Source organism: Rana temporaria, chromosome 2, assembly GCF_905171775.1.
Source record: "Rana temporaria chromosome 2, aRanTem1.1, whole genome shotgun sequence".
In the NCBI taxonomy this organism is placed as follows: Eukaryota; Metazoa; Chordata; class Amphibia; order Anura; family Ranidae; genus Rana; species Rana temporaria.
Genome location: NC_053490.1, coordinates 46,226,831 through 46,239,357, shown reverse-complemented (window position 1 = coordinate 46,239,357; position 12,527 = coordinate 46,226,831). Strand labels below are relative to the sequence as shown.

The 12,527-nt window shown below is 43.5% G+C and overlaps 1 protein-coding gene across 1 annotated transcript in view; it reads right to left on the bottom strand.

The window, feature by feature from the left end:
- Window positions 1-12,527, bottom strand: part of HEPHL1 (hephaestin like 1) — a 160,312-nt gene that overhangs the window by 65,634 nt on the left and 82,151 nt on the right. The window contains exons 9-10 of the mRNA XM_040340156.1: window positions 5,581-5,795; window positions 3,400-3,544 (exon numbers count right to left, since the gene is read on the bottom strand). Of these exons, the coding sequence (XP_040196090.1) occupies window positions 3,400-3,544; window positions 5,581-5,795 (360 nt within the window). The remainder of the gene's footprint in view (window positions 1-3,399; window positions 3,545-5,580; window positions 5,796-12,527) is intronic.

The window sequence follows — 12,527 nt, the reverse complement described above, 5'->3', positions numbered from 1 at the left end:
TGGGTGTGGAGACAGAACTCGCTGGACTGGTCTGTTGCAGGTCAAGCGGCAAGGGCATAGCAAGAAAAAAACACTGTTCATGTGAAGACGGTAACACAGTTCTAGTAATTAGATATAGGATATGGAAGAGACTAAAAACTTTAGGATGGCCCCAGGGCTCTTTCATAACAGGGCATTACACTCAGGGAAATAGTATTTAATGGACTCTTTAACCACTTAAGACCCGGACCAAAATGCAGGTAAAGAACCCGGCCAGTTTTTGCGATTTGGCACTTTGACGCTTTAACTGACAATTGCGCGGTCGTGCGACGTGGCTCCCAAACAAAATTGGCATCCTTTTTTTCCTACAAACAGAGCTTTCTTTTGGTGGTATTTGATCACCTCTGCAGGTTTTTTTTTTTTGCGCTATAAACAAAAATATAGCGACAATTTTGAAAAAAAAAACATATTTTTACATTTTGGCTATAATAAATATCCCCCAAAAATATATAAAAAAAATAGTTTTTCCTCAGTTTAGGCCGATATGTATTCTTCTACCTATTTTTGGTAAAAAAAAAATCGGGTCCGCGGGTCACAGAGTTTCGGACCGGGTCTCGGGCGCGCGACCCACAGCTGGGCACTTAAAGAGGATGTACCTGTACGAGCTTGTGCCCAGCCGTGCCATTCTGCCGACGTATATGTGCAGGAGGCGGTCCTTAAGTGGTTAAACTTTCTGGAATACACATATTGCTATTGCGGTGTAGGATCTGGGCCCGCTGTCCTTCCATCCTTCTTTCTTTCCCTCTTTCATCTCAGACTCTAACGACACCCCCTTTAGGTTATCTAAGAGATGGGTTTCAATTGTTTTGACAGGGGCGCAGTTTCAGTGCTTGCCATAGGTGCCATTTTTACTAGATACGCCTCTGTTAAGGGGACATATGAAAACTCACTCCAGTAACAAACGTAGATTGGCTTTCAGCCAGGTTCTTATCTTGTCATGGGTGTGCTGGTGTTGGGGAGATCCAAGACAGCTATTGAATCAATTTTATGACGCATAAACAGGCATGTTATTTAGTATGTCATTGCTTTTTTTTTTTTAGGGGGGGGGGGGGTTGTAAATGAATTATTTAAGAAGAACATCAGCAAAGATAACCAGTACATGATTACCTATTTATAGAAATGTTAAATAGAAACACACATCAAAAGTATGGAAGGTACAATAATCCATTTGCTGATACCAAAAGTATTGAGAAGTTAAAGACCTAACTGATCTTGGGGAGACAGAAAATTGACTGTGCTGCAGTTTATTCAAAAACAGGTTCCCATCTAAAAAATATTATACAGGAAAAAGCTGCTTCGTTGCCTTTCCTGCCTATAGGCATGTACCTACTGTGCCTGAAAGTAAATTTTGCCCTGGTCATAAACAACAGAGAGATTCCCACCAGTGTCCAAGTTACGTTTGGGGCCCTCCTCCCAATAAGCTATAATCATCATTATTTTCCATGATAACTACTATTATTATAAGCTATAAGAACTGAAAGTAACTATTGCCATGGAAAGTAATAAGCGAGTTGAGCTCCACAAGTAAAACATTCTCCAAAAGTAAAATGTTCAAATAATAGCCAGACGGCTGAAAAAAAAAGTGTTTTTAACGAAATTTTTTTCGTGGTTTGCATTGAATCCAATGCACGTTTCGCCGTGCTAGCTGTCAGCCGCTTTTTTTTCTCTATTCAAAATCAATGGTTCCCTACGGAAGCCCATTGATATGAATAGAGGTCGCACCAGCAGTTAGATCAACATGATCAGACTTGCGGTGCAACTCGTGTGCGGATGGATCTTAGGGGGAATCCCCCACACCAAAAAACAAAACGACGTGGGGGTTCCCCCCAGGGATCCATACCAGACCCTTATCCAAGCACGTAGCCCGGCAGGTCAGGAAAGGGGGAGAGCGAGCGCCCTGCCTCCTAGACCATACCAGGCCACATGCCCTCAACATGGGGGGGCCAGGGGAGTTGGTGCTTTGGGGCAGGTGGGGCACTGGCCGTTGGTTGTCGGGGGTTTGCGGGCGGGGGGCTTATCGCAATCTGGGAGCCCCCTTTAATAAGATCATCGTACACCTACCCATTCACCTGGGGGGGGGAGAGTCAAGAAAAAAAACACACTACACAGTTTTTGAAAGTAATTTATTAGGCAGCTCCGGGGGTTAAAAAATCTGTGTAGTGTGTTTTTTTCCCCTTGACTCTTTCCCCCCCCATGTGAATGGGTAGGGGTACGATGTACCCCATAATCATTCACATAGGGTGGGGGGTCAGGATCTGGGGGCCCCCTTATTAAAGGGGGCTCCCAGATTCCTATAAGCCCCCCGCCCGCAGACCCCGACAACCAACGGCCAGGGTTGTTGGGAAGAGGCCCTTGTCCTCATCAACATCCACTTATATTGGTAGACAGTGTAGTACCCTCTTACATTAATGGTCAGTTTAGTAGCCCTTGCATTGGTGGGCAGTGTAGTGCCCCCATAGATAGGCAGTGTAGCACTCCCTTACATTGGTGGTCTGTGGGAGAGGATTTCCCCATACATTGGTGTTTTGTGGTTAGTTACTTAAAGCAGGACTTACATAGGAGACATTGGCTCCAATGTTGTTGGCTTTTCCCAGTGACATCGGCACCCACTCTATACAGGTGCCATCAGAAGGAGCCCGACCTACCAAGTTAGTAAGCCAGTCTCTGGGGTCCTGGGGTGGCCCCTGCCTGTAATGGGTCCCAGACCTTAGAGGCCCCCTCTTGTATATTTACCCATAGCACAGACGGTAGATCAACACACTTTCTGGAAAAACATTTTTTTCTTTCTGCTTTGTAACCATTAAAGAGGGGGTTCCGCGGGTTTTAGTTTTTTTGGATCCTTCTGGCGCTCTTACCTTTGGTAATCAGCAACTCGTGTATCCGCCAGCATTGTTTTTGTCCCGCAAACGATACTTTATAAAATTCATAGATGGACGTTTCCATCTTGATTGTGGGCACTCTGAAGCCCACCAGGATGTCCTTCCGGGATATGGTAAATGCTGACGTCCCAGCATTCACCGCTCTATCCCGCGCATGTGCAGTATTGACAGCGAGCGTCGCCGTCAACACTGCACAGTTGCCGAATCACGTGACCCGCGAGATATCGCGGGATTACAGTACAGCGTCTCCTGGAATTCTCATCACTCACTCCAAGGAGACATAGCGCTTGTCGGGGAAAAGATAATACACGCCCACTCCCGCGGGGAATGGATGACTGATACAACACTAAATGCGGCATTACAAAGGTAAGGAATCGGATAAAAAAAAAAAAGAAAAAACGGATTGTGCTTAAACGATGGCTAGTGGTTAGATTTAGACAAACATGAAATTTAGGGTGAGCCTCCGCTTTAAGTATCTTACCGTTCATTTTGTTTGATTTCTTAAAATCTTCATTTTCAATGATTGCCGGGTCTGCTGAAATCATGGCAATGTTTTCTTCCAAATACCAACTGAGGTTCTCATCAAAGATTGCAAACAGCAAATAGAGCTCTTTATTTATCTGTACCTTGAAGAAAGAAGCCATGTGTAATTAACAAGTATAGATTGCATGTATACATAGGTATATTTAACTGCTCGTTTACATAATCCAGGCTTCAAGGATAAGTGCACTTTTAAAGTACTAAGCTCCATATGACCCTTCCCCTACTTCACCAAATATATGAAGACAAAACTTCTGAAGCATACTTTGGTAGCTTTACACTCCATGGCTTGCCAGGAGACAACAGTAATGTCATCCTGGAAGCCCCCACATGCATTAGCTAATAGATTTTTTTTTTAATGTCCGCACATATGCAGCTATGCAGAGGCTGTCGACTACCAAGAGGCAGGGCTGTTGCTAGAAATCTCGGGGGCCTTGTACAGCTTACCTGGCGGGGCCCCCACCAATATATCAAAACAATATTTTCACTAAAAATGCACAAAAATCATTATTAGCGGACACAAATATAATAAAGAACCTGCGTGAATTAGCCCTTTTTTAATCGTTTTTTTTACATTGTGTAATTAAAAAAAAAAATTCACAATTAATTTTTTAACAGGACAGGGAAGCCAACAGTACCACGGGGAGGGGGGTGGTGCAGCACAGTGACAGGGGGGCACATGGGGGTATCAGAAGTAGGCAGAACAAGGAGGGAGATCAGTGCGGGGGAAGGAATTACAGGATGCCCTGTGTCTGTGTCTCTCCCTGCAGCAGCTGAAAGCCAGTGGGAGGGAGAGAATCCAACTTTCAGCAGCTGCAGAGAGATGCACAGGGCATATTTCTGTAATTGCACCTCTGCCTGACCACACTCATTCCTCCTGCCGTTTGGTACCCCCTGTGTGCCCGGGCCCCCTACAGGAGGACTAATGGTCCCCCCCTATCAGCAGCCCTGCCAACAGGATCAAATTCTGAACAGGCAGGGCAGTATAAAGTATCTGAATCTTTATTAGTTAGCTAGGGAGAGCAAGAAGAATGTGTATGAACTTGCACTATAAGGGCAAACCCACCCTAGACATGGTTGGTTTGAGCCGTGCCCAAGCAATATTGTCTTCCCTCCCGATTCCACTACTGGCCTGCACTCACATTGTGCCAGGCCAGAACAAACTTACGATATCACCTCTCCACTATGTGTAACCTAGTAAGTTTTAATATATCTATACAGAGTATCCTGTCTGCCAAATACTAATGGCCAGATTCACAGCGGAGATACGACGGAGTATCTCAGATACTCCGTTGTATCTCTCAGAGTATCTATGCGACTGATTCATAGAATCAGTTACGCATAGATAGCCCTAAGATCCGACAGGTGTAATTGTTTTACACTGTCGGATCTTAGGATGCAGTACCGCGGCCGCCGCTGGGGGGAGTTTGCGTCGTATTCCAGCGTCGGGTATGCAAATTAGCAGTTATGGCGATCCACGATGGATTTTTGCGCTCGGTACGTCGTCACTAGTATAGTTTCCCGTCGCAATTTTAGGCGACGTTTGACCTGCCCTAAATTTAGACAGCACACGTATGTGCTGTTTAAAGTATGGCCATCGTTCCCGCGTCGAAATTTAAATATTTTTTTGTCTTGCGTAAAACGTCCGGGAATACGAAAGTACGCGTCGCACGTCGTCGCCGTTCGAAAAAATTACGTCACTTCGCGCAAAGCACGGCGGGAATTCCGAAACGGAGCATGCGCAGTAGGTCCGGCGCGGGAGCGCGCCTAATTTAAATGGCACACGCCCATTTGAATTACGCGGGCTTACGCCGGAGGCCACCAGCGTAGGTTTTCATTGCAAGTGCTTTGTGAATCAGGCACTTGCAATGAAAACTTGCGGCGGTGTAACGTATCTACGATACATTACGCCGCCGCTAGTCTACGTGAATCTGGCCCTTAAACCCTATATAGCCATTCTGCTGCTCAAAGCAGCTTCACCAGACAGCACAGCCAGGTCCTCAACCACCGCCGCAATTCTTCAGCTTGGTCAAGGACGTGACCCCAGTTGCAGTCATCAAAGATATTCATTTAAAATTTGCTTTAAACCCCCAGACAGCATTTACACCCTCATTCTCAGTACCTGTGTGTTGTCAGGACGAAGGGAGCCTTTCTTACAAACCAGCAGAGGTCCCACCAGTCCAGAGTTCGTGTCCTTGACTGGGTCAACCGCAGAGTAGTAAAGGTAAGTCAGGCAGTTTGGATCGATGTTTGTAGGTCCATTTTCTTCTAGAACTTTCCAGGTGTATGTGAATTTCTCCCCAGGTCCAACATGGGATCCTCCCTTCTTATTGCTCCCTTCCAAAGAAAAAATTCAAATAAGAACCTTCACTATGGCTTTACCAGTTGTCACACCATTGAAGGAGAGCTTCATGAATTATACGATCCTCTATGCTGACGGTTCTGAGATGCAGCTGAAAACTGGGTGCATAATATTACTAATAGATTATATTATAATATGATATTATTATAATATATTAGCTTAATTCTTATGGTCCTTGTGCTTTCTGCTATTTTATGAAATTATTGCAATGCTGTAATGAAAGTGAAAAATTTGCAGAAACTTTACAGTCCTCTTGCCTTGTCTTAAGCCTCGTACACACGCTTCGATTGTTGGCCAACAGAGCGTCTGATTTTTGTCAAAAGGGCATGTGCCAGGATCTTGTCTTGCATACTAACGTTACACAATTGTCATGCCACAAACACGAACATACAGTAGTGACGTACTATGAGGAATTTCTGCTCTAGAGCGCCACCCTTTGGGCCACTTCTGCTAATTTCGTGTTTGGTGAGCATTGATTCCGAGCATGCGTGTTTGTTCTTTCGACTAGACATGTGCACACTGAAATATTTTGTTTCGGAATTTAGTCTTCGTCCGAAAAATAAATGTATTTAGTTACTCCCGAAATTCGTTTTTACTTATTTTGTTTTTCGTAAAAAAAAATGCATTCGTCCGAAAAGCCAAATGAATTAAGGTCGAATCTGTCATTGAAGGCTTATGGTGTCTGTCGAATGTTCTAAGAAGATTCAACGGAATCTTTAAAGAAAAAAAAATTTGACGGAATCTTTAAAAAAAAAAGAAAAAAAAAGAAGATTCGACAAAATCTTAAAAAAAAAAAAAAAAGATTTGACGGAGCAACGAAACTGTACGATGCCGCAATCGTACATTTCCTGTCAAACGTTCCGCCTACAAGCTATAGAAGAATTCTAATGTTGTACGACTAATATTAATTATATTTATTAATTATTATTACTAGTCAACCAACATTAGAATTCTTCTATAGCCTATGGGCGGAGCATTTCACCATAAATGTCCGCTTGCTGCGATCGTAGGTTTTTAGCTGCTTTGTCAAAACTTTATGTCTCTCTATGGGGAATCTTTTCTCTCTATGTCGAATCTTTTCTCTCTATGTCGAATCTTCTTCATGTCTCTATAATGTCGAATCTTTTGTCTTTATGTAGAATAATATTGGACTAATAGAGTTAAAGTTAGGCACATTCGACCACAACGAAAACAAAAATAAAGCATTTGTTTATGTCAGATCTTTCGGTTTTCGTTTTCTGTGCTTTCGTTATCGTTTGTTAAAACGATAACGAAAATACCTGAAATTCGGACGAAAATACATTGGGACGAAAACGAATGCACATGTCTACTTTCGACTTTTGTGTGACGGATTTGTGTACTGATCATACGAAAATCATACGTCACACCGTTGTCCCCCGAAAATTTGCTAACATGTCATCCAACATTTGTTGGCGGAAAATTGGACAACACTTGTCAAAAGGAGCATATTACTATAATGGTCAGATTACATTTTTTTACTGATTTTAACAATCCCCTGCCAACACCCGGATTGTATATACGAGGCTTAAAGGGTCACTAAAGGAAAGAATTTTTTTTGCTGAAATGACTGTTTACAGGGTATAGAGACATAAAAGTTAACTGATTCCTTTTAAAAATGATTAAAAATAGATAAAAATCAATCATATAAGGTGCCTCTAATTTCACTTTTGTTTTTAAACTGGTTTCATGTTTCTGTGAAGTAGAGAGAGACACAGAACACAAACATAACAAATCCAGGGCAGTGTTTTGTTTTTAAAATGAATCTGATTGGTTCTGAGGAGTTTTAGACACACAGCTTGGACCACAGTGAAAAGCTGCCATGAGATTTTTCATAAGGAGCCTGACAAAGCTCAGCAAAGCTGGCCCCCCTACAATCAGCACAAATAAAAACTCAAGTGTGTTTCTTTAGTGCTACGTTTGTGCTGTTTTGTGCCGCAAAAATGTACGTTTGTGCTGCTTTTATTTTAAAGATATTAGCAATTGTTTTTTCCAGACTATAACACAGCTTTTATACAGCCCCCTACAACAGCCAAATGACACAAAACTGGTCTCGTTGGTTAGTGCTACGTTTGTGCTGTTTTGTGCTGCTATTATTTCCGTTCTATCTTTTATCGTTTTTGCGTTATTAATGATTTATTAAAGGTCACCAAAGGTCACACAGCCCTCCTACAACGCCCAAATGACACAAAACTGGTCTCGTTGGTTAGTGCTACGTGTGTGCTGTTTTGTGCTGCAAAATGTTTTATTTGTGCTGTTATGGTTTTAAAGTTATAACAGTTTATTTATTTTTTTCAAACCCCACTCACTTTGCCCACCTTACAATCAGCACAAATAAAAACTCAAGTGTGTTTCTTTAGTGCTATGTTTGTGCTGTTTTGTGCTGTTTAAATTTCCTTTCTATCTTTTATCGTTTTTGCGTTATTAATGATTTATTAAAGGTCACCAAAGGTCACACAGCCCCCCTACAATGCCCAAATGACACAAAACTGGTCTTGTTGGTTAGTGCTACATTTGTGCTGGTTTGTGCTGCTAAAAATTGTATTTGTGATGTTATGGTTTTTAAGTTATAACAGTTTTTTTGTTTTTTCAAACCCCACTCACTTTGTCCCCCCCCCTACAATCAGCACAAATAAAAACTCAAGTATGTTTCTTTAGTGCTGCGTTTGTGCTGTTTTGTGCTGTTTAAATCTTTTATCGTTAAGGTCACCAAAGGTCACTCAGCCCCCCACAACACCCAAATGACACAAAACTGGTCTCGTTGGTTAGTGCTACGTTTGTGCTGTTTTGTGCTGTTTAGTTGTGCACTAAAGAAACACACTTGAGTTTTTATTTGTGCTGATTGTAGGGGGGCCAGCTTCGCTGAGCTGACAGACAAGCAGGAAGTGTGGAGATCACAGCAGAATTACAGCAACTTTAAAGCAAAAACGAACAATAAGAACATGAAACCAGGACTGCAGTAAGGTAAAGGAATCTATTTAGCTAAAAAAATATTTTCGTTTAGTGATCCTTTAACTGTAGATCACCCGTTATATTGTAAAGTTCTGCAAAAACTGTTGCCACTATAAATCCTGTATAATAATTAGGTCCCACACACACTGGTTGTTTTTTCTGTTGCTTCTAGGGGCGTTTGGTGGTTTTTATTTTACCTGCCCCTAAACACTCCTGCATGTAAGGCCCCGTACACACGAGAGGATCTATCCGCTGGTATTTATCCGCGGATCAGTTCCAGCGGATAGATCCTGTGGTGTGTACGGCCCAGCGGATATTTATCCACAGATTTTTTTCGGGCCGATGGATTTCCAGCGGATAAAAATTTCTTAGCATGCTAAGAAATCTATCCGCTGGAATCCTGTCCAGCGGATTGATCCGGTGGTCTGTACAGACTCACCGGATCAATCCGTCCGATCCCCTTCCTCGCATGCGTCGTAATGATTCGACGCATGCGTGGGAAGTCTTTACCTTCCAGCGTCGCGCACGTCGCCGCGTCATCATCGCGGCGACGGCGCGACACATCACCGCGGATGGATTCCGCGCGGATTTCGATCTGATGGTTAGTACAACCATCAGATCAAAATCCGCCAGAGGATTTATCCGCGGGAACGGTCTGGAGGACCGTTTCGAGCGGATAATCCTCTCGTGTGTACTAGGCCTTAGCCTATGGGGTTGAATTACTAACACTGGAGAGAGCAGAATCTGGTGCAGCTCTGCATACAAACCAATGAGCTTCCAGTTGTTTTGTCAGTTTTAAAGTTAGAAGCCAATTGGCTACCATGCACAGCTGCACCAGATTTTCCAGTTTTAGACAATCAAACCCTATTTGTCCATGCACACATACAGTACAGACCAAAAGTTTGGACACACCTTCTCATTCAAAGAGTTTTCTTTATTTTCATGACTATGAAAATTGTAGATTCACACTGAAGGCATCAAAACTATGAATGAACACATGTGGAATTATACATCACAAAAAAGTGTGAAACAACCGAAAATATATTTCATATTCTAGGTTCTTCAAAGTAGCCACCGTTTGCTTTGATTACTGCTTGGCACACTCTTGGCATTCTCTTGATGAGCTTCAAGAGGTAGTCACCTGGCGCAGCACCCCATCACTCTCCTTCTTGGTCAAATAGCCCTTACACAGCCTGGAGGTGTGTTTGGGGTCATTGTCCTGTTGAAAAATAAATGATGGTCCAACTAAACGCAAACCGGATGGAATAGCATGCCGCTGCAAGATGCTGTGCTAGCCATGCTGGTTCAGTATGCCTTCAATTTTGATTAACAGTGTCACCAGCAAAGCACCCCCACACATCACACCTCCTCCGCCATGCTTCACGGTGGGAACCAGGCATGTAGAGTCCATCCGTTCACCTTTTCTGCGTCGCACAAAGACACGGGGGTTGGAACCAAAGATCTCAAGTTTGGACTCATCAGACCAAAGCACAGATTTCCACTGGTCTAATGTCCATTCCTTGTGTTCTTTAGCCCAAACAAGTCTCTTCTGCTTGTTGCCTTTCTTTAGCAGTGGTTTCCTAGCAGATATTCTACCATGAAGGCCTGATTCACACAGTCTCCTCTTACCAGTTCTAGAGATGTGTCTGCTGCAAAAGGTGGCTACTTTGAAGAACCTAGAATATGAAATTTATTTTCAGTTGTTTCACACTTTTTTGTTATGTATAATTCCACATGTGTTAATTCATAGTTTTGATGCCTTCAGTGTGAATCTACAATTTTCAAAGTCATGAAAATAAAGAAAACTCTTTGAATGAGAAGGTGTGTCCAAACTTTTGGTCTGTACTGTAGGTGTTTTTTAACAACAAGGTTGGTCTTTATTGAGTCAGAGAAAAAAATAAGGACATATACAATTCAACGGGTTACAGTGCATACATGGCTGGGCGGAGAAGTACATACAGAAACAGTACAGAGCAAAATGAAATCAAAAGAGATCCAATCGTGGACTTGATGTAAGCTACAGGACTGCAGGACTTATTTCAGGCGGGGAGAGAGGGGGGAACGGAAGGTGGGAGAGAAAGAGGGGGGAAGGGAAGGCAGGGGAAGGGAGAAGGGGAGAAGGGGGAGAGGCGGGGCCGAGAGGGGGGGGCAAAGCACAAGGATGCCTGAGAAATCAACGACAATCCCAAGTGTGGTGCCGACTCTATCAGAGGACATCCGTCCATGGTCCCCACACCCGCTCAAACTTTGTCGGACACCCCCTGCACAAATAAGTCATTTTATATAAAGGAAGGACGGCGTTGACCGCATCCATCCACATTCCCAGAGTAGGAGGAGCCCTGGATGTCCATTTTACCAGAATAACCTTCTTAGCATAAAAGAACAGCAGGCTGTACTGTAGGTGTTTAGATAAGTTTCCGCAGAGGTCTCAAACTGGCGGCCCTCCAGCTGTTGCGAAACTACAAGTCCCATCATGCCTCTACCTGTGGGAGTCATGCTTGTAACTGCCAGCTTTGCAATGCCTCATGGGACTTGTAATTTCGCAACAGCTGGAGGGCTGCCAGTTTAAGACCCCCTGGTTTAGATGCAGGGGCATTTAGAGGCAGACAAAAAAAAAAACCACTGCCAGCGCATGCAGGAACAGCAGAGTTTTGGCAGAAAAAAACAATTGACGCACCTAGACGCATTTAAACGTGCATAAACTCTAGGGGCCAGATTCACAGAAGAAATACGCCGGAGCATCTACTGATACTCTGGCGTATTTTCAAATTTGCCACGTCGTATTTTTAGTTTGAATCCTCAAACCAAGATACGACGGCTTTTGGCTTCATACGCCTTCGGATCATAGGTGTAATACTTCGGCGCCCGCTGGGTGGAGTTCGCATAGTTTTCCGCGTCGGGTATGCTAATTAGCTGTTTACGGCGATTCACTAAGGTACGTGCGGCCATCGCATTCTCTTACGTCGTCGCTAGTCGGCTTTTCCCGGCGTATAGTTAAAGCTGGTATTTCGTGGCCTATCTTTAGACTTGCCATGTTAAATTATGGGCGTCGTTCCCGCGTCGAATTTCAATTTTTTTTGCGTAAGTCGTCCGTGAATAGGAAAGGATGTAACTCACGTCGACGTTCAAAAAATTACGCCGTTGCGACGTAATTTCGCGCAAAGCACGGCCGGAAATTTCAAAACGGAGCATGCGCAGTACGTTCGGCGCGGGAACGCGCCTAATTTAAATGATACACGCCCCATTTGAATTAGGCAGGCTTGCGCCGGACGGATTTACGCTACGCCGCCGCAAGTTTACAGGCAAGTGCTTTGTGAATCAAGCACTTGCCCATAAAACTTGCGGCGGTGTAACGTAAATGCTATACGTTACCCGCCGGAATTCAACGTGAATCTGGCCCTAGGTGTGTTTAGCTCTTGGGCATTAATTAATTTCAATGGCCAGAATAAATTATTATTCTGGCCAATGAAATTAATTAACGCCCAAGCTTTTGATGCACCTAAACATGCCTAAACGTGTAAAACGAGTTTACAAGTGTCAAGAATTTTTTCTGCAAAACACTGCTGTGTAAAAAGGAATCTAGGAGGGTTAGCAAAATGTCCAGTGTGCGTGGAACCTTAGTTTGTAAGCTCTCAAGAGCAGGACCCTCCTAATCCTCTTGTGTGGAATTGTGTTGTAACTGTAATGTCTCCCTTGCAAATCGTTGCACAAACTTTTAGGCCCCATGTACACTGCTG